The following is a 26,213-nucleotide window of genomic DNA, read 5'->3' as shown; positions in this document are numbered from 1 at the left end:
TGATTTAGGAATAAAAGGTGACCTGGTAGCATTTGATCTGTGGTTTGATTCAACCAAATAATATCATTGAATTCAAAAGCTAAGAAAAGGTCAAATCTCCAAAATACCTGTTACTGATTTTAATGAGGATTTAGTAGAAATTTCCCAAAGTCAGCAAATGTGACCAGAGAATTTTTTAAAAATGTAGAAAGTAAACAGTGCTGATATGAAGAAAGGTACTTTTCAGCATTATTTTGATTCGTTTCTCTATAATTCATGTCTCTAAGGAGCCCTGCTAACTGCAAGACCAGCAGGTAGAAACCACCAGCTGCTCTGCAGGGGAAAAACAAGGCTCTCTATCCTGTAAGGATGTATAGTCTGAGAAACCCACAGGGGAAATTCTATTCGGTCCCACATGGTTGCCGTCCATTGGAATTGGCCCGATGGCATTGAGTTTCTGTTTTGATCACTTACAAGTCATAAAATCTCAAGCATATTATATAATCTCTACATTTTCACCCATCATCTGTACAACAGCGATGATAATACCTATACTGCAGGGATGGCAGGAAAATGGAATAATTAACTGGCTATTCATAATAGACGTCAGAGAAACTCAATATGTTGTGTGTGAGGAAAGAAAAGGCACCTACATCGCTTTTAGGAAATCAAATGACAATTGCCAGTTGTTTTCAAATAAAGTGCATTTTACATTTTAAAAGAAGTTGGGTAAATTTATTCCTTAGATCTCAGTGCCCAGGAAGAACTATTCTACAAAGTCTCCCAATTCAGTGAAGATCATCTTAAGCCTGGATATGACAAAGTTTTCGTGACTCTGTTACCACACAATTCTGTTTATCTAATTCAGCAGCAGGGGTGAGAACACATGTGGAGGCAGTATAAAATTAGAATATTTCAGACATTTTCCTGAGGGGCATGGTATACAGTTATTTTGAAACAATAACTACTTTCATTAAGCATCTAAGGCAGTGGCTCTCAACCTGTGGATTGTGACCCCTTTGGGGGTTGAACGACCCTTTCACAGGCGTTGCCTGATTCATAACAGTAGCAAAATGACAGTTATGAAGTAGCAACGAAAATAATTTGATGGTTGGGGGAATCACCACAACATGAGGAACTGTCTGAAAGGGTCACGGCATGAGGAAGATTGAGAACCACTGATCTAAGGCATGGTGGTGTTCGCATCCGGTTTATTTCTGATGTCACCAAGTAAGGGGGATGGGTTATATTATTTCAACTGCTGCCCATTTGTACTAAGGGAACAAGGTAAAAACAAGAGACAGAAGTTGATCCTTATTGCTGAGTCAACCCAGAATTTAATGACATAGGATTGAGGAGATGAGAATGAAGCATGATTGGCAGTTGTCCGAAGTCTGACACTGTTGAACTGCCATGAAAACCGTGTGTGACTCTGCACAGTCTGGGAGGGCTTGCAACTTGCTGGCCAACTATTAATTAATTAATTTTCTATAGTGCTGTAAGAATGAAAATACAATTTGACATAATTCTATGCGGTCAACTATTGAGTCAAATATACCACATACAACTCCATCTTTCTCATATTTGGTTTAGGTAGCTGGCTTCATTAGAAAACAGCCCCTATAAGTGAAGTTTTCCCTGGGGCTTCTTTCATTATTGAAGCATCCTGGGTGGCCCAAGCATCTATGCACTTGGATGCAAACTCACCGAAAAGATCGGTGGTTAGAGTCCTCTCAGAGGCCACCGGAGACAACTCTCTGGAGGACAGTCTACTCTGACACACATGGGCCTGCCATGAGTCAAAACTGATGGCAACTGGTTTGGTGTTTTATTATTTGTACTTAATTTATCCAGGTAATAGAGTCCCTTTCTATGACTATTTCTTCCTTCTACTTCTAGAAAGAAAGAAAGAAAAGGACTGAGTTTGCTTTATTCAGAGGTTCATGACTTGTATTGTACATGCCTATCCTTTGAAGTCAGGCCAATCAACTAGAGGCATGTCCCTAGACATACTGACTCTAAAAGCCATTTATATTTGCTTTTACCATCGTATAAAAAGGCAAAGGACAAGCATTTATGGCTCTGGGACTTTTATCTCACTTCACATAGATATATTAATATTGAGTCTATGGGCACTGCAGAAGACCCACAGCGGCAGTTCTACCCTGCACTATGGGGTCACTGGGAGTCAGAGTTGGAAGCAATGCAGTGGGTGAGGACGGTATTTCTATTCTCAGCTGTCTAAGGAAGAGACATGCTGCTTTCCACAATGGAACTATTTTACAATCCCACTAGCAATGTATGGGTTCCATTTTTTCTGCTTACTCTGCAGCATTTATTATTGCCTGTTTTAAAAATTTTATTGTTTTTTAAGAATTTTGCTATCAATGTTAGGATGAGGTGGTATCTCATTTGATATGTTTCTCTTCAGTGGCTAGGTATCATGACCATTCCTCATGTTTGTTTGAGCTTATATCTTGGAGGTCATTTCTGTAATGATTTCAGTGTGTAGAGCTGTCTCTAATCTCGGGGTATGTAGAGACTAGGACAATTCTGAATGAATTGGGCATATAGCTTCCGTTAGTTGTGTTTGGGCACATAACCACCGTGGAAAAGGAAAAGAAAAAAAATACTAGCAATGCATTCTAACAAAGAATGAGTCATATTGATGTTCTACACCAATCCTATGTTGTTAAAAATGAGTAGTGAACACATGTGGAAAGGAGGAACCGATTACAAGGATCTACATATAACCTCCTCCCTGGGGGACGGACAACAGAAAAGTGGGTGAAAGGAGCCATCGGACAGTGTAAGATATGACAAAATAATAATTTATAAATGATCAAGGGTTCATGAGGGACAGAGGAGTGGGGAGGTAGGGGGAAAATGAAGAGCTGATGCCAGGGGCCTTCGTGGAGAGCAAATGTTATGAGAAGGATAAAGGCAATGAATGTACAAATGTGCTTTACACAATCGATGTATATATGGATTGTGATAAGAGTTGTATGAACCCCTAGTCAAATGATTTATAAAAACAAAAAGCAAAAAAACCAGTTTGGTATCTGAAGATAACCCCCACCAGCCTTTAATTGGTAGGCATACTGAAAATGACAGGCCAGAGATTCAAGCTCAGGAACACGGACATATCTTAAGGAGGAAAGCACTTTGTTTTTGTTTTTCCCCCTCTTCCCGCTCACCTGATTTTCTCAATTAGCAGCCGAGTTTTGGTCAGGCAAACGGTTCATAAATCTTAATTGCCACCCAGGTCTTGAAGCATTTGATAGCATACTCAACTTCTCTAAAAAGTCTGGTTGCTATTGTAAGTGCCCCCCTTTAAAATGAAAATTCAAGATGATCTCTAGCCAAATGATTTTAGTATGTTATAAACACACCAAGCTATATGTAACATTTGCTGTCTAAGGTAATAGGCCTAGTAGTTTGCTATATAGGAGTCCCTGGGCCGGGCAAACAATTAAGTACTTGACTCTTAGCTGACAGACTGGTGCTTGGAACCCACCCAGAGGTGCTCCCCACACAGGTCACAACTTGAAAACCCTTTGAAGCAGCTCTGGACACACTAGGGGACAAGTTGAAATGGACTTGAGAGACACTAACAATAAGTCCGCTTTTAAAATGAAAGTTTGCTTTATGTTTTTAATAAATAATAACTAGTACTATATTTTACAAAAGTGAGACTTTAAAAACTTACATTCTTTGAACAAACAAAATCTGTACACTTAAGACAGGGGCTTGATTATAAGATGAACTGAAAAGATAAGTTGCCTAGACAGGTGTAGATGGCATACTCTACTCTGATTGTATATTGATTTCTGAGTGTGCTAAGGAAAAAACCCGATCCCACCCTTTATATACTGTTTGGTTTAAGTGTAAGATTACAAGAAGGCTTTGTTTTCTTTCTGAAAGAAAAAAAAAGATAATGGAATACGTCTCTAGGTGTAACGTATTTTAAAAATTAAGTAAACGAGTACCGGAGAGAGCTTGGATCAGACTATGCCAAGATCATTAAATAGCCTGACCAATTTGTGAGGAAACGAATCTAAGCAGTGGGCTCGTCACTTGACGCAATGTGCTGAGAGGAAGAAACGATGGCTGAGCTATGGCAAGCATTTTTAGAACTTCCTGTTAGTCCCTTAGAGAGATCTTTTCATTGAGCTACCTATTGAAATTTCCATTTTCTCCATAAAATAGACTTCTTTAATCATGCTCAAAATGAGCACCTGTCATTCTTACTCGTGACTCAGCACCCCCAGTGCTTTAGGGTTCTCCACGAACCCTCAGAAATAGCCAGAACCCCGTTTGGTCGCCCCAGTCTTTGGGAACAAGCTCATTCAAGCATCGCTTGAGGAGTTGGGCAGTCAGTCATTAACAGGCTGGGCACGCCATTGGAGTGATGTAAAAGGAGGCTTGTTTTAAACTTTTCCACCATTTCAAGAGCTAATTTCTACGGAGTCATTAAGGGAACACCATTAAGACCCGTGTTTGTGCCGCCGTGGTACCAAGGATATGTCCCTAGCTCAAGTTAATGCTTTTCTAAGGGCTGTAAAGAGACCACCCTCCTTCTGAGCTCAAGGAATTCCCATCTAAATGCAAATTGCAATAAGGGGGTCTAGACTGCGGGAGGAGGGGCAGGGCGTTTTCCCACATCTACTGCTCAGCTTTCCAAATGCATTTTCATGCAACTGTTTGTGACCCGTAAAGAAGTATCCCCACTAGAATTAAACAGTTCCTTTACTTCTTTGCATGGCAATTGTTAAGGTAGCGGAAAAACCAGAGTTCTGATTTCTTTGACTTAATACGTGATTTAAAAAAAAATGAACAAAGGGAATTATTTGCTTCTCTACTTCAGCCTCTTATTCCTCAGGTCCCTGACGTCCCTATTTGATGTCCCAAAGGAATCAAAGAAAACATGCCCCAAACGGAGCTTATCTTTCATCCTGGGTCTACTTTCCTTCCCTGTAGTTTCCTATCCAAATGGATGATGCCGTCATTCACCAACGCTTCTCCATCATCAGGCTCCCCCCTCCCACAAGTCCCACAGGAAAATCTCACCAGTCCACTCTGTTGGTTTGTTTTTTAAACCATTTTACTGGGGCTTGTCCAACTCTTATCACAATCCATCCATCCATCCATTGTGTAAAGCACATTTGTACATTTGTTGCCATCATCATTTTCAAAACATTTTCTTTCTACTTGAGCCCTTGGTATCAGCTCCTCATTTCCCCCCTCTCTCCCTCTCCCACTCTCCCTCCTTCATGCAACCTTGATAATTTATAAATGATTGTTTCTTTCATGTCTTACACTGACCTTTGTCTCCCTTCATCCACTTTTCTGTTGTCCATCCCCCAAGGAGGGGGTTAAATGTAGACCATTATGGTCAGTTCCCCCTTTCTCCCGCCACCTTTCCCTTACTCTCCTGATATCACTCACTACTCCACTCCATTTTGTCTTGCATATTTTCTTATAGTTAACCCCTTTGTTTCAATCGCCATTCCTGCTGCTTTTATTAAGTCTTTTATTATCTCTCAATGAACTACTGAAATGCTTTGCTTACTGCTCTTCTTGCTTCTCCTTCCCCCCATAGGTGCCAAATCTCTAGCTTGTTGCTGGAAGAATCCTTCTGTAAAACCCAAGTCTGACCAACTTGATGTTCTGAAAATCACTGCCAGTGTAGGCAAAAACAACCAACCAAAATCCAAGCCACTGATGAGTCAAGAGGTAATCCCAGTACAGGGTGGTACATGAGAATATTTGGTTGCAGTTCTAAAGGAATCAAAGGCTAAAAACATGTGACATATCAGCAAAGACTGCTGATTAGCAATAGCGTGATCATGACTATAACGGATCCCATTTTTATTTTTAATTTAAGGCATTTCTACTTGTCACTTTTCCAATGAGTCCCCTCAGCAGTAGGTTGCTACTAAATACCCGCCTGACTTCCAGCATCAATAGGAAGCTTGTGGAAGGGTATTTATTTGAAGCTTTCGAGACTACACCAACCTCTTCACACCACGAGGCCAAGCGGTTTGTTGAAAATGCTTCCTCCTCCCCACACAGAGCGCTGAGTCACAGGGGAATTCCTGTTCTCCTTCAAGGCATAGCCCTGCCCTCCTCTGAAGTAAGCTTATCTGATGCCAGCCCACTCCACCTGAGTCACCTCCCCAGTCTAAGCTCACTCTGTTGTCCTGCAATGATGTCCACCTGCCTTTCTAGTTGAGTCAGCCTCAGAACCCTGGAGGACGATAGTCCAAACCCAACCCAACCCACCATTCACGGAGTTCATGCTGACTCTCAGAGTGACCCTGAAGGGCAGGGCAGAGGGCCCTGGGGGTTTCCAAGACTAACTCGATTGCAGTAGAGAGCCTTGTCCTGCTCCCACTAGAGGATTAGAGCCGCTCAAAAATGGAATTTGAGAACAAATTTTTTTCTGCCTCCATCTCACCATGGTATAAAAAACACAACCAAACTCATTGCCGTCACATTGATTGGACTCATAGAGACTTTTAGGATGAGGTAGAGCTGGCCCTGTGAGTCTCCAAAATTGTTAACCGTCTACCGCAGTAGAAAACCTTGTCTTTCTCCCTTGGAGCTGCTGACCTTACAGTGAGCAGCCCAGTGCATAACCACCATGCCAGTGGGGCTCCTTCACCACAGGATGGAGGTGGGCCACCCATATGCTTCTTCAAAGGCCACATCAGTCATGAGCATATCTATATATGCATTCCACTGATTTACTCTTAATATTAGGAAGAAGAAGTAGACGTTATATGGTAAAACATAACCAACGGAAAGGAATAAAATCATGTTTAATCTTTACTAAAATCTGAAAAATCAAATATCTCATCCATTTATTCATAAATAAATTCAACTCAACTCATCTCTAAAATGCTTTCCATGTTTTATCCAAGTGTCTCCTCCAAGATTTGATGGTAAGGCCCTTTTCTTGAATTTTGGAATTTCACCTTGAAAATTTGCTGCCATAGCTAATCTACTGCAAGTACTGGACTATAAAATTGTTACTTTGCCACCTATGAAGATAGTTTTGACCTCAGGAAATTATTAAGTAACTGGAAATGGTAGACAAGATATAAAAATAAAGTACTGCATATAGGTAATATCTGTAACTGCTCCTTAGTGACCTGAAATAGTTATAGTTTTTAGGCATGCAAAAACTGGACATCAAAAAGGGAACCGTGAAGAAGAATGGAGGCATTTGGATTCTGATGTTGGTGAAGAATACTGAATATCCCATGAGTGTCAGAAGAATGAGTGCATGTGTCTTGGAAGAAATACAGCCAGAATGCTCCCCAGAGCAAGGGTTCAAGACTTTATCTTGCTTACTTTGGTCATGTTATCAGGCAGACTGACCCATGGAGGATAGTATGCGTGATAAAGTAGAGGGACACCGAGAAAAGGAAAACCCTTCCATGGGATGGACTGACACAGTGACTGCAAAAATGGGCTCATACACATTGTGAAGATGGCACAGGTGTGACAGGTAGGTTTATTGTACCAACCTGGCCAATAAGAACATGTGGGGTTAATAAGGTCGCAGTTTGATTGGAAGGCAAAGAACTAAATGGATCAGCAAGCCCCGCCTAGCTCTCTCTTTCTGGTGATTGAACCAGTGTGAGGCTGCCTTAGTTCTCTACCTCAACTTGCGAGCCACACTATCTGTGGGACACCCAACCCATGCACCATGTAGTTAGAGCTTAGGTTCCTTTGAGACCTGCTTTACCATACAGCTGGTGTATACATCGCTTGTGCTGGGGACTGTTGGATCCTTCATCTAGGTGACTGTAAGTGACCTGCCCTGTTGTTTGCTGCCTGTGACCAGACTGCCTGCATTGCTCTACTGCAGACTCAGCTGTCTGCTTCCTTGACCTCGGACCCAGCAGCCCTCGTGAGTTGAAGGACTTCCAGTATATTAACTGTTTCATGGAAGTGAGTTGAACTAAGCCCTCTGTACTGCTGTGTGGACTAACTAGCTGTTATATTCCATCATGCTATATATATCTATCCATATATATATATTCATAAGTGTCCTGGTTTTATTTCTCTAGAGAACCCTGTCTAACACAATAGGGATTGGTGATGCTTTGTTCTGCTACTAACGGGGCCCAAATGAGTCAGAAATGATTCAATGATTTCTAACAATAACAAGAACAACAATGACGAAGTGATTTTCTTTCCTTTTTTTTATAAAGGTAATTACTGTATATACTGTGTATAAACCGAGTTTTTCAGTGCACATTTTTAATGCAGTTTTTGTGGTAAAATTAGGTACTTTGACTGATGATATTCAGGTAGGCTTATACTTGAGTATATACGATTTTCTAAATAACAATCTTGAAAGACTGGCCTTTGATTTGTTTCCCCCTCCCACATAGTAAGGGTGGAAAGAAAAGGGATCGTTGAGACTAAGCCAGTGTCAAAACTGTCCACTTAAAAAAAGTAACCCACAGCTTTAGTTTATTCCCTATTGCTTCATTTGATTAGGAGCCCTTGGTGGTATGGTGGTTACATCATGGGCTGGTAATCACAAGGTCAGCAGTTTGAAACTATCATCCACTCTGCAGGAGAAAGATGAGGCCTTCCACGACTCCTGTAAAGGCAGTTCTATCCTGTGCTAGAGGGTCACTAGGAGTCAAAATGGACTCAGTAGCAGGGGGAGAGCTTAATTTTCTGACCTAAGCCAGCTCTCCAAGTCCATAATGAAGCAAGTGTTAGTTATCTATTGGTAGGTAACCAATCACTCCCTGAGATATAGTCAATTAATACGACTCTGTTAGCCATAACTCCTGATGTGATATATTCTACTCCTGGACTCTATAGGTCTGCAATAATCCCGTTTTGGAAGGCGTTCTCTGCTAATCATGTATTACTTCCCATGGCTCCTAAAAGACCCGTGGTGCAGTAGTTGTGCATCAGGCTGCGATCCACAGGGTCTGCAGTCTACCAGCCACTCCTCGAGAGAACCACGGGACTTTCTACTCCCGTAAACCGTTCTAGTCACAGAAACTCAAACGGGGCAGTTCTACCCTGTCCTACAAGGTCGCTGTGATTGGCATCAGCTCGAGGGCAGTGAGTTTGGTATGATTCCTGATGGTTGGAAATCTGGGTCATCTGGTGCTGGATCTTTTCTGTTGGGCAGGAGCAGACCAGGGTTGGAGGACCTATTTCCAAGTGGGCTCTTGTGGCTACCAACGGGTGCTGGTCAGCCCTTCCTGGGACCGATGAAACCTTTCCCTGGGGCCCTGGCTAACTATCCCATTACCCTTTTCTTCCATTACATATTAGATTTATCATAAGAAGAGACAGTATTTCCTATTTCATCCACCAGGATGTTGGTATTATAAAATACAAAACAAAGTCCATGGATTAGAGACAGTGATAAAATAAGATTACTTTTCAGAATTTTCCCTAGTTGATGAGAATGCCACCAACAGGCAGCCTCCCCATGTGGCCAGGACCTGCCCTTGCCTGAGAGCATTGCCTTCTCTGAAGTCAGACCCTTCTCTGGGGAGCCCTCATCCAATGACTGGCCCATCTGAGGATGAAAGGTCTGCCCTGGGACCCCAACTTGGCCCAACTCTGATGGACCATCTCAGCATTAGTTGTGTGAGGACTTGGTTGGGTGTGCACTGCATCTAAGTTCTCCATCTGCTCAGTACTTTCTTCCCTTTTCCCTCAGGCGGTGATCTGGAGAGCACCCCTTGATCAACATGCTCACTAGTCTCTGTCTTAGAGCCTGCTTCTCATAGAACCCAACTACATCGTCTGTGTTACATAAAGATAGTCCTCAGAAAAGCTATCCATCTCAAGTCGACTCTTTACACAGATCAATGGATTAGTACTGCAGGCCGTTGTTGAAACCGAGTGACAATACATGTGGTAGATGCAAAATTGGCCCAATCTTACCCTCTCCCCTGTCTCTATGCCTCTGCAATGTGGCACTGTCCCGTCTGCCTCATTCTGTTGGCCAGCCCGGACTCAGAGAAGGCAGAAAATGACCTCTCGTCTTGGTGGAAGTAGCTATCACGTGCTGTGCTGAGCCTGGGCTTCAAGGGACCGAGTATGCTTCTATCTCTGTTGGGGCCCTCGCGTTGCCATGGGGATAAGTCAGAGTGAGCCTACTGGAGGCTGGGAGACCATGTGGAACAGAGACAAGTCATTCCAGCTGTGAGCCACGTCAGTCCCCAACTGAGCTTAGTCAGCACAGTCAAGATCAGCAGAGAGTCAAACCTAAATTGCTGACCCACAGCATTTGCAGCCAGTCAATGTGGGAGGTTCACTCTGATGTAATACCCTACACTCCTGTTGAATCAGTCATCACAAAGTGAGAGAAGAGCAAGTGTAGTCCACGCTATGGTAGAAGTCCTGGGTCTCCTCGCACCAGCCTTATGGGATCCCATTGATGACTGCGACTCTAGAGATTAGACAGCAACCTTAGAAACCATGAGTTAATGTTAGAGGAGGAGGGACACGCTAGAAAAGGAGGGCAGGAATAGTTACAAAACCCAGAGGATGTAACCAATGGCCTGAATGACACATGCAGGCGCTTCCCTTGGCTTCTATTTTGCTGTGCTGGTGAAGAAGGCTGAAAGCATCACGGACTTCCAAAGAGACTAAAACCACCGGTCTTGGAAGAAGCACAGCCAGAATGCTCCTCAGAGGCCCGGATGCTGAGACTTTGTCTCCCGTATTTTGGACGTATTATCAGGAAGGACCAGTCCCTGGAAAAGGACATTGTGCACCATGTTTGGTACAGCGGAGGGACAATGAACGAGAGGAAGGCTCTTCACGACATAGGCTGACACAGTGGCTGCAACAATGGGCTCCGGCATGAAAACAATTGTGAGCAATGGTGCAGGACCGAGCAGTGCTTCGTTCTGTTGTACAAAGGGTTGCTCTGAGTCGTAAAAACTAGGCTTCCTTGTAAGTTTGTTCTGGATGGAATCATGTCCTTCCCAGATGTGTATCAACTTGGCTAGGCATAAGATTTTGACACATGAACCATATACCACCCCCTTATTTGTACATTTTAAAAACTACTTCACTGAGGGCTCTCACCTCAAGATCTGTATTTGTACCCATTCCAAAGAAAGGTACCCACAAAGGGTTCTTTTATTTAAACTCTTGCTAGGTTCTGTCCAACCCGTTCTGACCCTTTGTGACCCTGTACACAACAGAATGAAACGCGACCCCATCCCGCACCATCTTTACAAGGGTTCTTAAGTTTGAGCCCACCATTGCAGCCACTGGGTCGATCCATCTTGTGTGGGGCCTTCCCCTTTTTCGCTGCCCCTCTGCTTAACCAAGCACGATGTCCACCAGACACCAGCCTCTCCCAACAACGTGTTTATAGTACATGAGACAAGTATAGCCATCCTTGTCTCTAAGCATCACTCTGGCTGTACTTCTTCCAAGACAGATTTGTTTATTCTTTTGTCAGTCCATGGTTCTTTCAATATTCTTACCTAGTAGCATAATTCAAACATGTTGATTCCCCTTCAGTTTTCCTTCTTCAATGTCCAACTTTCACATGCATATGGTGACTGAAAATACTATGGCCTGAGTCCTCAAAATAACATCTTTGCTTTTCAACCCTTACAAAGAGGTCTTGTGGAGCAGATTTACTTAAACGAGGCCAGGTTTATCCGCAATCACAAATCCTGCTGTTAAATGCACACTGCCATTTGGAAAAGGACCTATCTGTGGGCTAACCATATCCTCCGGAGACTGAATGGTAAAGGAAATTTGTGTCCCATGCTAGTGTCCATTCTTAAGTGGGGCCATTGCATAAATTACCTTTACTCAATTTGAGGAGGTAAATACGTTGAAGTTTTCAGTGACTGCTTTTTCTTTCTGTCTCGTCTGTTTTCAGTCTGGAAGTTCCTGCTCCCCAAGGGTGACCCTGCTTCAGTAGCATAGACTCCAACATCACAGCAACACACAAGCGACCCCACATGAGAAGCTCACAGATGAGGGAACAACCATCCAGCTGGACCATCAAGTTGACTTGAATCCATAGCATTGTTTCCACTGGATATACTGTATATACCCGAGTATACGCTGACCTGAATATCAGCCGAGGTACCTAATTTTACCACAAAAACTGCATAAAATATGTGCCGAAGAACTCAGCTTAAAAAAACTCCCCAACCCCCCTCAGCTTATACACGGGTATATACGGTATAGCCTTTCGGCTGATCCCCTTCCTGTTTCCACCAGGATCCCTTCCCAGGCTCTTGCCCCGCCCCACCCTGCTCTGCATCCCAGGCATTTACCCAGAGTTCCTTCTCTATTGGTTTCTGGGTAGGCTTGGCACAAGACTGGATGCCAGGAGCCACTGTGATGTAGAGATTTCTATCCTCTGCTTGTAACTCACCTCTGGCCTTGGGCTGCTTCTCCTCAGCACTAGCCCCAGCCAGGCCGCGAGACTGCTCTTTCACCTCCAGGAAGATGGTGCCATCTCCTGGGCCCTGGAAACCTGATCCCCTCTCACTGTTCCTACAGGGAGCAAGTGGCTTCCTCGTTGTGATCATCTCTGGATTGCTCGATCATCCCCATTTTGACGTCTCTTTCATGTGATCGTCTGTGTCGCCACGTCCGTTTCAGAAACACCTCGCAGGTTTGGCTTTTCTCTGACACCCACAGGTATGATGGGCGAGGTCCTGTCCCAGCTGGTCCACTTGCCAGTTTTCCTGCTGCTCTCTCTGCCTTGGTCTCCCCTACAGTGTGCTGCCAGCCCCAATCACCCTGAGAACCAACCCCTCTTGACTTCTCTTACTCTCTCATGTCCTGACCGTGTAACCCCACCTTTAGTCAGGCTATATGTACCTCATGAGCATTTCCCACCTCCGACATGACTCTTCTGGGCTTTCCCTTCCTCTCTCCCCTCACTCAGGCCCTACCAATTATTCACTCAGGAGTCCTGGGGCCAGAGAGGCTTACCGAAAGGTCAGCAGATCAAAGCTACCAGCTGTTCTGCAGGAGAAAGATGAGGCTTTCTGCTTCTGAAAAGGTGTATAGTCCGGAACCCAAAGGGGGCAGTTCTGTCCTATAAGTTCCTATGGATTGGAATCAACTGGATGGTGCCAGGTGGAGAGTTGCTCCGTCACCTGTGAGCTTTTCATGTGGTGGTCACTGCGTGTTGCTGTGATGTTGGAGTCTGTGGCGCTGACGCAGGGTCACCCATGGGGAGCAGGAGCTTCCAGACTAAGAACAGACTAGGAAGAAGAAGAAAAAGGCACCGAAAACTATGAAAAGCCGAACCTTGTCTGTGAGAGTGCCAGAGGCTGACTCCCTCAGCTTGGAAGGCACTCAGACTATGACGAGAGGGGCTGTCTCCTCAAATAGAACGGATCTGAAGAGTGGGCGGCAGAAAGCTTTCAGCACCTTCATATGCAGGTGTGGCAGGATTCAAAATGAGAAGAAACAGCGGCAAAAATTCGCTAATAACTGGGATATCAAATGTGTGAAACAAGAATTTAGGAAAATTAGAACTCGTTAAAAATGAAATGACACACATAAAGATCAGCACTCCAGTTTAGTGAACGGAATGGATGGGTTTTACTCATTTGAAATCAGGTAATGCTATGGTTTCTTATGACAAAAATCACAAAATGATGTGGTACGGTGACTCATTCACCATCAAAGAGAGCATGGTAAGATCTACCCTGAAGGACAACACTGTTAGTGACAGGATAACATCCACTCGCCTACATGGAAGACCAGTTAATACAACTATTATTCAGATGTAGGTGCCAACCACTAATGAAGACATCGAAGAATTCTCCCAAGTTTGTCAGTCTGAAATGGAGCGAGCATGCGATCAAGATGCATTGATATTTGCTGGGGATTGGAATTAGAGAGGTGGACGCCAAGTGGAAGGATCAGTAGTTGGAACATATGGTGTGGTTAAACAAGCTGAAGATCAAATGCAAGACTGATGACTACTTCATTACAAATAGCCATTTTCGATGGCATACTTACGTATGTATGTAAACATACACACGCACACACCTTGCTGGATGGCATTGTACGCAGGAACCAAGTTGACGCTGTCTGTTGGAAGAGATAATGGCGAAGCTCAGTGTCATCAGCTAAAACAAGGCCTAGAGCCAACCGCAGAACCGACCATCATCAGTTCATATGCAAGTTCAAATCGAAACGGGAGATTTAAAACACATCCGCAAGAGCCAAAATACATCCCAAGAATATTCCACCTGAATTTAAAAACCACCCCAAGAACAAACTTGATGCAGTGAACACGTATGACAAAAGGCAAGATGCATTTGGGGTGACCTCAAGAATATCGTACATACAGAAAGCAAAAGGTCATTAAGAAATGTGGGCAGAAGAAAAGAACTGAGTGCATGTCAGAAGAGATTCTGAAACTTGCTCTTGAACATAGATGAGGTAAAGCAAATAGAAGAAACGATGGAGTAAAAAAGGGCTGAATAGAAAATGCCTCAGGGGACCCAAAATATCATGATGAAATGTGTAATGACAATGGAGTAGGAAAAGGAAGAACATGCTCAGCTTATCTCAAGCTGGAAGAACTGGAAACAAAAATCAAGGCTGGAGTTGAAATAGTAAAGGATACTATGGACAAACTATTAAATGATTCAGAAAGTATAAAAAGAAGATGAAAGGAAAACACTCAGTTATTGTACCAGAAAGAACTGGTCAATATTCAACCATTCCAAGAGGTAGCATATAATCAAGAACTGATGGTATCAAAGAAAGAAGTCCGAATAAATAAATAAATCACAAAACAGAGAAAACTCAGTTAAAAAGGATCTATTAAAAAAGAAAGAAGTCCAAGCTGCATTGAAGGAATCATAAAAAAAAAAAAAACCAAGGCTACAAAAATTTAGGGAATGCCACTTGAAATATTTCAATAAATTCATGAAGCACTGGGGGCATTCATTTGTCTATGCCAAGAAATTTGGGAGACCTGGCCAGTCAATTGGGAAAAATCCATATTTGTGGACATCCTAAAGAAAGATGACCCCAAAGAATGTGGACCTTGTCACAGGATGTAACTAATATTCCATGTAAGTAAAACTTTGTGAAGATACATTTAAAAATGGTTGCAGCAATATATTGACAGGGAGCTTTCAGAAATTCAAGATGGCTTCAGAAAAGGACATAGAACAAGGGATATCACTGCTGATGTCAGATGGATCTTGGTTGAAAGCAGAGAGTTAAAAAAAAGCTTACTTGTGCTTTGTTAAGAACACAAAGGCATTCTACTCTGTGGATCATGACAAAATTATAAATCATGTTGAGAAGAATGGGAATTCCAGAACACTTCATTGTGCTCATGCTGAACCTGTACATGGACAAACAGACAGTCATGCAAATCAAACAAAGGGACACAACATGGTTTAAAATCAGGAAAAGAATGTATTAGGGTTATATTTCGCCACACTTACTCAATGTGTGTGCTGAACAATTAATCCAAGAAGCTGAAGAAGAACAGGACATTCTGTTTAGAGGAAGACTTATTAACAACTGGTGATAAGCAAACAACAAACCCTTGCCTTTGAAAGCCCAGAGGGCTACTAAGGAAGATCTGCACTTGAGGAGGAAGATCAAAGGACACAGCTTTCAATATGGATTACACTTCAATGTGAAAAACCCCCAAAGCCCCAAACTTCACAACTGGACCAACAGAACACATTATTGTAAATGGAGAAGACAATTAAAGTTGTCAAGGATTTCATTTTATTTGAATCCACAATTAATGCTCATGGAAGCAGCAGGTAAAAAAAGATCTGCTGCCAAAGACCTTCTTGAAGTGTGAAAGAGGTCTATGGTGCGTCTCACCCGAGTCATGATGTTTTCAGATGCATCACATGCATGTGAACTCTGGACAATAAATAATGGAGACTGGAGAATGGATACTTCTGAATTGTGGTATTGGTGGTAAATAATCCAATAATCTCTCTGGGAGGAAGGACAGCTAGCCAGCTCCTTATAGAATGGCGGGGCTTTGTCTCATGTACTTCGGACATGTTAGCAGAAGAGACCAGTTCCTGAAAAATGAAATCATGCTTGCTAAAGCAGAGGGTCAGAACAACACAGAGGCAGGTCCTTAACTAGATAGATCGACATCATGGCTACAACAATGGATTCAAATGTTGAAAAATACATACACGCGATGGTACTGGCCCGGGCAGGGTTTTGTTCTGTTGAACTTAGGGTTACTATGTGGCGGCGCCAACTCAAAGGTTTCTGCCAGAAGTTATTCAAGGCTCAGCTCAGGGGGCGCCACTAAGCCCCGGGGCCCTGATCGGACCAACAATGGCTTTCCTTTCCTGACCTCCTGGACTGGGTATGGCTTGTCCCATTTTCAATCTGCACCCCAACGACTTTCCACTTTGACTTGGGTTTGTTAGCCCAGGAAGACAGAAGAAGTACCTTGCAATGAATCCTCTGGGACTTTTAAGACTTTTTTTTTTCTATTAAACATGACAAGAAATAGTCATCATTGAATGAACAAGGACAATAGTAGTATATTTTTCTGTATGACAAATACATATCTTTCTCTCAAAAGACACTAAGTGAATTACGTAGTTATGCCAAGTCAGGCAAACCTCAGTCTAGGGCTGCTCCACCCTTACTGAGCACAGGATCATACTCTGTTGCACTGGTGCACCTGCTGTATGGACATGAACTCAGCAGGCACCCATACATATGGTGACCACGCTGCGGGCTGGGCGCTGACAGGTAGAAGCCTCAGTGCCGTCTTCAACCCAGAGTTCACCATTCATACTCACTCGTCATCTAGCCCAAGTTTGTTTTAATAATAGTTTTAAAAACTTGTGTATTGGGGGGCGGGGTGTTACAGTTCTGACCCTGTTTTGTGTTCACACGGCTTGTCAAGGCCCCCACCCCAGCCAGAGCTTACGCACCTCTCCCTGCTTCCTCTTCTCCTTTGTGTTTTACAAAACCTCTTCCCCACGTTACTATCTGTGCTTCCTTTTCATCTCCAAAGTCGGCTCCCTTTGGACGGAAATCAGGCTTGTTTTCTTCTTCTTCTTATGAACAATGGCATCACACACTATTTGTCCTTCCGTCATTGACTAATTTCACTCAAAATGACGCCCTTGTGATCCATCCAGGCCATGAAGTGCTTCATGGCTCCCTCATTTTTTTAGCACGGCACTGTGTGCATGCGCCAATGTTTCTTCATCCATTCTTCTACATTCGGGTTGCTCCCATCTTTCTGCTGCTGTGAACAAGATCTGAGCTCACCTTGTGAAGGTCGCAAACACATCTGTTCCAGCACCTCGTCCTCCACTCTGAAACCCCTCTCTTTCCATGGGTGGCCCAGTGGATGACAAACGCTCCATCTTAAAGCTCTAGAACAAAATCCCTGTTTTTAAATATTTTACTTTGCCAATTGTCTTCACTTTCCTATCCCAATCAAGGTGAATTCCAATTAAGCTATCCTTGACCAATTTTTAAGAAGCAGCTTGTTAGAAGAACTGTAAGAGCCATATATATATATATGCCATATTTATGCCATAAATAATACATATATATTTAAAGCAGCAGCAGAGGACTTCTGAGAAGACAAGTTCTGCTCAGGTCTCAGATTGAGCAGTGGTTACCATTTCTCATTTGATTCTGTTTGCTTTCCAAGCCTGTGATTTATGTCAAAAGAGATGACAACAGGTGTCAGGAATGCCCGATCTTAGCCTCATCTGCCTTTCAGCAGACAGATTCATCTGAGTGTAAAACAGCGGTTCTACCCTCTTTTCAACCTGCAAGTGCACGGTTGGTTCCCACTAATAGAAAGAAGGAGCAACTTACGGTTCTGGAGGCAGGCACGGGCGTTGGTGCTACTGGGTGGGCTGCACTCTGGAAGGCAGGTAGGCAGAATTTCTGGCTTATTTCCGGAGGGGAAGAGGAGGCATAGATTCGATTTTCTAATCGCTCAGGCTCATGCTTATAGGATTCCAGGGGAAACGTGTTCTGCTTGGTCACCTGGGTGGGTGTAGATGGAGACGAGGAGAGGCCGGAAGCTGGGAAGAGGAAACACCAGAACGCTGTTAGGCGGCTGGCTGCAGGTGAGGAAGGCAGAGAACGCATCTTTTGATACTAAGTGCTTAGCAGTTCAAATGATCAACGTCAATAGTATTGGAATCCGAATACTGATGACAAGCTTTGGAAGCATATGTCTAATCCTTTCTAATCAGTTTTGTCCAGAAATTCCCTTATCATTCAACTTGCTTTGAAGGAAAGACTCCCTGTTGGAAGAGGTACTCAAACAGTACAGACGCCACCACCTGGAAGATGACGTCTTACGCTCACGTATCACATGCGATTTTCCTCCCTTGCCAGATACTGTTTGGTCTCTTCCTTTACAAAGCACTGTGCTAAGAACTGTCCTGGTTGTTACCCATACATCTTCATGATGGTAAGGCATGGGTAAATTAACAAAATATTCACAAGAGAACTGTTACAGGTTGCAAAAGTAACATCCTATATGTATTCCAAACCAGACAAGATACCACTCGATGAAACATGTGCAGGGCCTGCCCAGCTGCGGTCCCCAGGGGGCGGCACATCCTCCACAGCTCTTTAGGGGAAAAGTCCAGCAGGTAGCCACACAAACTGACTCCTTCTGGTGGCGCTGCAGGATGATTCTATGGTGACACCTTCTTACCAGTTCCCCATTTGAGTGACAGGAGTGAGAATTCACTGTGAAGACAAAGGTCAACGAGGATTCCAGAGACTAGGTGGAAACTCGAGAAGTGAAGATTTAGATGGGCACGGGAAGGGGGCAGTGGTGCCAGTAGAGAATTGTGATGTCCTGGGGTCGTGCGGTCTCCGCCACCACTGAGTTCTTACAGCCTGGGAGCCAGCTGGGATCTAGGCCAGGCAGCCATCGCCGACGACGACGTCCAGCAGACCCAGCCGGAAGATAATGCTGCTCCACATGGATTTATTTTCTGAGAGAGGCAGAATCTGGGTCTGTCATCTCCCATTTACAAGCAACTACATTTACAAAAACATTTTTTTATTTATTAAAATTCTAAAGATGTCAGAAGACAGGACCCTGTGACCGAGGCTGGGAGGGAATAGAACAGGGGCGAAAGGAGAGGCATCGTGATTCATTTAAATGCCGTCTCTCCTTCGGCGCCCCCCCAAGTGTGTGCATGGTCCCTGAGTGCGAGGTTTGGAGTAGCCGTTGGAGGACAATTTCACACTGTCCTGCTTTGAGGGTGGGCACTGCTGGCTGGCTGGCTGGCTGGCTGCTGAGTAGCTCCAGGTGAAGGCAGAGGACACAGGAAGACATCCCTTCTGGTCTGTCTTTTTGTGGGGCTCAAAACAGAAAACACAAGAAGCACCCGCCAGGGAAGTTCAAGTGGTTTTGAAATAAATGAATAAATAAAGCTTCCCCCGGAGGTCTTGAGAAACAAGCCCTGCTCTGCGGGGGGGGGGGGGGGGTGCAGGGGGGGCTGAGGGTGAGTGGACAAGAGGAAGAGTCTGAGAGTGACCAGGAAGAACAGCAGCAGGTCCGATTTCAGCCAGTTCTCAGAGCAGGGCTCTGGGGGGTGGAGTAGGCCACCAGGAGGTCCTTGGCTCAATCCAAGCCTCTCTCAGGGCCAGGCTCCAGTTGAACAATGATGCCAGCCAAGTTGTGTTTGGGGCAGAGGTTGGCAGGGGAAGGTGGAGGAGTGAAGTAGGGTGGGGTAGTTGGGCCTGCCAGCAGGCTCTGCTGCAGGCCAGGCATCAAGATGGTGTTTCTTGGTTGTTTGCAGAGTCAGGCCTGCCCAGCCGCAGTCCGCAGGGGGTGCCATGCCCTCTGTAACTCTTTGGCAAAAGTGCAGCAGGTAGTCATACGGTCTGACTCCTTGTGGTGGTCCTACAGGATGAGCCTGTGGTGGCACTTTACCTGTTCCCTGCTACTGCTGGACACCGGGCCCCTTGCCTTCGCTCTTGTGGGGGAGAGTCCCTCAGCCAGAGGCAAGTGCGAGAGCTGAGTGCAGGGGTTCTGACAGGTGGGGCAGTAGAGAGGGCAGCGGGCATTCCAGGCCACCACCCATTTCCTGAGACTTAAATTTTATAGAATCTGCTGCACAAACTGAGGAAACAAATTCTGGATCTGTCACCAACAGTATAATTATACAATCTCTGGATAAACAGATTAGACTGGAACTGATGGATCTTATCATCAACCACTGCAGTAGAAACCCTAACAACTTAGATCGAAATGGGTAGAGATGGTGAAATGAATGTGAGTTGTCTGCATCCTGGAATTTGATAGGTAGGAAGATGATTCAATGGAATTACTTGGTTATTATGAAGTTAGGGTGGTATTAATGAGTCCTGCCAACTGCACAAACCAGTCCAAGGAGTATACGACCACCCACTTCTAATGCCAAACTATGTGGCGAGTAACAGATCCCACACTGTAGATCAGCTGGATCCTACAGAAAGTTTCCTGCCCTGTTCAGTTCAGATGCAACCAACCAGGAGCTCTTCTCCCTCCCACCCCGAGTCATATGGGGCTAGGTTTGTGGGTACTGGTTGTAAGCTCACGTGATTTACATGACCCCTTCCACATTGGAGCAGCTGGTCTCAAATTCAAGTTATTTTCTCAACCTACCTCAGGGTACTAGCTACAAGCTCCCGAGTCCACATGACTCCCTCCCCTTCACACCCGTCAACCTAGAAAACTCCTTTGGGTCCCACCCTTCCCTAGAATGATTCTTAAAACTCATGGAAAATACCATACCTTTGATAACAGCTTTTCTGTAACAACAACAACAACAACAAAATGAGATCTATAGCAAAAGATTGGGGAGGGGTCTCAGTATAAAGTGTTTATGACCTAAGGGGACACACTACCCACTTGAAAGCAGATTCCTATCAAACGCACCATGTGGCTATGATAGATTACATTATCCTATGTGGTCCTCTTCTGCCCAGTCTCATGGGTAGTCCAACTTTGAGGAACCCAGGACAAATGGCCACATTACTTTTCTATACCTCATAGTTGTCAACATCTGTTGTTTTCTAAACAATGGAAGCATCACCTCCCAGCCCTCAAAGAGTCAGGTTGACACCCCTCTGTTTCCCCGGGGGTTGGACTGCTGCTCAAGCGGACTGAGAATGGGGCTGTTACCCAAGTGGAGAGGCGGCAGGGCTGCCATTCCAGTGAGTCAAGAGAAAGAAGCCATCCAATGTTGAAGGGTGCGGTCACTGCTTAGATGGACCAGGATAATGGCTCAAAGCCAAGGGAGTGGGGTGTTTCCATCCCTGTGGGCCTGGAAGATGGTGCCGATGCCCAGGGTCAAGGGCCTCTGCCTCAAATCCAGAGAGCATGACCCATGTCCAGAACTCAAAGGGTGGAGCTTTTGCTCAGCTGTACATGGAAAATGGAGATTTAGTGTCAAAGGTTGCCCTGCTGGGCTTTGGACATGCTGGTACCTATGTGACATTTCCTTTTACTCCAGATTTTCCCACTTGGGCATGGAAATGTCTACCCTGTGTCTGTCCTGCAATTCTTCTTTGGGAGCAGATAACTTATATTTAAACTTCACAGGTCCACAGATTAAAAAAGGAACTTTGCCCTGGATGGAGCACATACAGAGCCTCACAGATGCTTGAGTGACAGGATCCAGAAGATGAGATTGGGGACTTAGAGTTTACGTTGGAATGGGAAAAGTTTGGGGGGGCGATGTGATGGTGTGAATGTGTCTTGCACATGGGAGGGACATACATGTGGGGGACCATGGGGTGGGAGGTAGGAACTAAACTGTGTCTCCTTAAAATATATGTTGGGATCCTGGATCCTACACCTGCGGATGTCATGGTATTTGGATGTTAATTAGTTCAGACCTGAGTAGAGTAGGTTCTCCATCAAATCATTCTGAATCATCAAAAGAGCAGATTGGACAGAGAAGCAGGCACATAGGGAGAAGACAGATGTATGGACAGACCCTCAGGGAACACTCAGGAATCTACCTGGGAAAGACCCTGATTCAGATGTTAAAACCTCAGAACTGTGAGAAAATAAATCTCTGTTCTTCAAAGTCACCCACTAGTGGCTTTTCTGGGACACACGGCAGCATTTAAGAGACTACTGGGAGAAAGACGGGCTTTCTACTCCTGTACAGAGTGACAGGCTCGGGATCCCACAGGGCCAGTTCTGCTCTGTCCCATTGGCTTGCTATGAAGAGGCCTTGGCCGGGATGGCAGTAAATTTGGTTAAAGTTTTCTTTAAGGGACCAAGATATAGTTTCATAGAAGGCTAAGGAAGGTGAGAGGAGTTGAGATGTCTCAGGGAAAAAACCCAAAAAGCAAAACAGGTAAGAATGATATTTCTAAAGTTTTCCTCTTTAAAAATGGATATCATGCTTCAAGAGCTGATGATTGGTCAGCACTGACAATCATTTCCTGTGACTTTTTAATAGACCACATTGATTTATGAATAATAGGGTAAATTGCCACTCAAGTATTTGGGGAAAACGGATAGGTAAATCACAGTGATTGAGCAGCTTCCACACACCGAATGGGGGGCTGGTGTCAGAGGGAACATATGATGAAGCCTATACCTGTCCATCTGGTTAGGAAAAAAAGGAGACAAATCAATAATAACAAAACAACGATAGCGTGCCAGCAGATCTTGTGCCTCAGAGGACACAGCGCAGGGGGAGCTCAGAGGAAAGGGGCGCACTGTGCTGGCAGCACAGCCCTGCCGGGGAGAAGCCAGGCCTGGACCCTGAGAGCGAAATGGATCTGCCCTTATTCTGGGGACTTCTCTGGACTCCACTAGGGCCAAGCGTGGCATTAATTAAAAGCGGTCTGGTTAAGGGAGGGACAGATTTCCTCCGCGTTCTTTCTTCCACGGCTTTTCTCTTCTTTGGCTGCTTCTGAAGGACTACTTAGAAGTTGCTCTCAGCCTCAGAGGGGAACCAGGCCTTTGTTTCTCCGGGACTGCAGCCAGGACAAGTGAATAGGCTCCAGGAGCAAAAGGAACTGCTGCCAAGGCAGCCACAAGGAGCTACAGACCCCAGGGAGCCACGAGCTGGGGTGGCCATGGTCTGACTCAACTGGTGGGAACTTTGCCCAGAGTCAGAAGGAAGGAAAGAAAGAAAATGGCCCCAGAGAAAGACTGATGTGAGGCGGAAAACAAAGGCCTGCCTCCTAGGCCTGGTGTAACTACTGCTAGTCGTAGGCCTTCTGCCTGGTCCCTGAAACCAGGTAGACCAGGTAGGTGGGATGCCCAGCTCCCTCCTTCTCCAAGTGGGACCTGCTAGGTCTACTGTTTGAGCACAACTGGTTTAACGCTTTGGGTCTGGGGTGCTGGGAAAGAAGGAAGAGTTCACATTTTGGTTCTGAACTCAAAATTGTGATCTTTGCTCAGAGAGGCTGGGAGTGAAAAGAGCAATTTCCTCCCCCACGTTGCTAAATTCACTTGGGGTGGGTGGTGACAGCGGAGGGGCTTGTGCTGTCTCTCCCTCAGGAGGACCAGGTAAGAGGCTCATGAGGAGTGAGAGTGACTTAGGGAGGGGAAGACAAGAATTCTTCTTTGCCCGATATACTGGATTGCCGAGTAGTTGCTTGGTAAAGTGGCATTAGCCTTGGGGTTTTCCTCTGGTTGAGCCAGGCAGGACTGTGAAGAACAAGGTCTTCCTGAGGCAGACTATCCTGAGCTAAAAACACTCAAAGGACCTCTATTTCTCTTCTGTTTTCCTCTAGAGTCAGCTAGAGGGCCTTGGGAGGAGGTCAAAGGTCAGTGTGATGGCTGAAGACTTCAGAAGGTGCATCCTTAGGAAAATTAGGTCACAAACTGGGGACCTCTAACAAATTCCAGACACAAAGTTGACCTTATTAGTAAAAGTGGCATCTAAACTGACATTAGGCCACATCAGTTAAACTGGCATCTCTTCTTGCCAAGAAGTCAGGCTTGGACAATGGTGAGGGCCCTCCACAAGGCTCTCACTTTGGAAGAGACGTCATGAGGGCTCGGCTGGAGAAGGGTCTCCCACGTTGGCCAAGAAGACGCTGTTAAACAAGTCATCCGGGGAGGGGAGACATGCTCGAGTAACAGTTCCCAGCATGGAGGCTCTTCTGGCTAGACGGGCAGCTGGACTTTACAGTTAGGCCCCAGGCTCAAGGGTATCATATTCATGGATACTTTTCCAAGACAGGGGCGGGAAGACTTTTCCTACAGATGGAAAAAGCAGTGGAAGTGGACACAGCTCTCCTTAAGGAAATTATCTCTAGACTTGGGCTGCCTCCGTCTTTATACAGTGAGCATGGTCCCTCTTTTGTCACTAGTAAAACCCAAGGAATAGATGCCAAGCTTCATTCCTGGTGGCACGCTCCATCATCAAGGAAGGGAAGGATGAATTAGACTTGGACGAGAACCCTGACCAAGTTACGCCGAGACCTAACAATCGTGGCTTAAGCTCTTGCCCATTGCCCTCTTGAGCAGCGGTTCTCAACCTGTGGGCCACGACCCCTTTGGGGGTCGAACGACTCTTTCACAGGGGTCACCCGATTCATACCAGTAGCAAAATGATGTGATGAAGTAACAACGAAAACAAGCTTATGGTTGGGTTGTCACCACCACCTAAGGAACTGTATGAAAGGGTCGCGTGTGAGGAAGGTTGAGAACCACTGCTCTTGAGAATGCTTTTGGCTACCTCAAAGGGAGACTTAAAACTAAGCTCATACAACATGCAATTTGGGTGGCCCTTCCTAACCTTAGATATGCTGACTGACCCTGAACACAAACTACCTCCCTAGATATGAACAGGTTAAGGACAGGTTTAGGAAGCTGAGCAAATATGGAAATAAATTAAAAAAACGATTTTATAGTTTATTAGTGCTCTGGTGACATAGCCACATAACCAATCCTACCGAGTCGCTGTGCAATCTTTCTTCTTTCCAGTAGCAACATGGGCCTTTGCTGGCCCCTGACGGTCTCCATCCTGGGCTGGCGCTCCCTGCGCTGTTTTCTCGAGGTCTTTCCCATCTCACTCAGGCCCTGTCTGGCAAGTCTGTGTTTAGGTTCATTTTCCTGTGCATCTTCCAAAGGGTCGTCAATCATGCGGAAGCCAGAGGTCTTGCCACCACCAACATGGGTTCTAAATCCCAACACAAAAAGGACACCTGGTGTGGCCTTGTACATTGGGGCTAGTGTTTCACGGATTTCTCTCTTAAGCACAGCCGCTTTCCCAGGGTGAAGGACGTCAGTGACCGTTTTTTGCTCAAGCAGTCAGATGGCCATGAACTTCCTGGTCCGGATAGCTGCTGTGTCATTCATGATGTCAGAGGAGCCTCAAGCGGTCGGAGACGGGGGGCGGGGGGGGAGGTGGGAGATGATAAAATTTTACTTGCTCTGGAGAAAGGAACTATATCGCATGTGAAGCCTGGGAACCAGGTTCTTCTCAAAACTTGGAAGATCTTCAGAAGATAAGTTATCAGAGAAGTGGAAGGGCCCCTTCCAGGTTATCTTAGCAACACTGAGGTGGCTACATAGTTTTATGGCAACTGGAAGATACAGCAAAGTGTAGGGCTGGTATCCAAGCCGTCCATCAGTCACAGTCTGATGGCACCTCCTTGTGGACGTGGCCTTCTCAGAAGGAGGGCCCAGGAAACCTCCCCCAACCCCACGACCCTGACTCCACCTTCCTGCTTGTTGACCATCTGGAGGTCTGCCAGAGCCCTGCCGTGTTTCCACTGACTTTGGATCCACACAACTTTGCATTCACTGGCCTGTGATCTTCCTGCATTCTGCATCGTTGCGTGAGTCTGAAGAGGGCAGGGGCTAGTGTTGGATTTGAGTAGGACTGGGATGGGATGTGTTTTTGATAAATAATTACTTCTTGATACAAAGCTCTGTCATGCACATACATGAATGTCACTGGATTTGTTTCTCTAGTCAACCCAGCCCAACACAAACACCATTCTCAACAAAGCTTAGTAGAATTACCCCTTGGGTTCATAACACGAGAGTAGAACTTTGTAATGTACAAGAACCTACAATTGAGACCAAAGATCATAAGAAGGCCTGTACCTATGAACTCATGAGTGACATGAAGCTCCTCTTCAGGAAAGGTGCCTGTCTTATGTCAAGCTGATCATGTTACAGGGCCTCCAGCCTCTTCACCAGGAAGATGGTGCCCCCTAAATGTAAAGTTGATTAGAAGAGATTTCTATTCACACATATTGTA

General features: G+C 45.1%; 1 protein-coding gene across 4 annotated transcripts in view; it reads right to left on the bottom strand.

The window, feature by feature from the left end:
- Nucleotides 1-26,213, bottom strand: part of PRKAG2 (protein kinase AMP-activated non-catalytic subunit gamma 2) — a 305,092-nt gene that overhangs the window by 71,529 nt on the left and 207,350 nt on the right. For all 4 annotated transcript variants that reach the window (XM_075550213.1, XM_075550212.1, XM_075550211.1 and 1 more), the window contains one exon: nucleotides 17,830-18,041. In XM_075550213.1, the coding sequence (XP_075406328.1) occupies nucleotides 17,830-18,041 (212 nt within the window). The remainder of the gene's footprint in view (nucleotides 1-17,829; nucleotides 18,042-26,213) is intronic.

This window comes from Tenrec ecaudatus, chromosome 5 (assembly GCF_050624435.1).
Source record: "Tenrec ecaudatus isolate mTenEca1 chromosome 5, mTenEca1.hap1, whole genome shotgun sequence".
In the NCBI taxonomy this organism is placed as follows: domain Eukaryota; kingdom Metazoa; phylum Chordata; class Mammalia; order Afrosoricida; family Tenrecidae; genus Tenrec; species Tenrec ecaudatus.
This window is presented reverse-complemented; position numbering and strand designations above follow the sequence as displayed.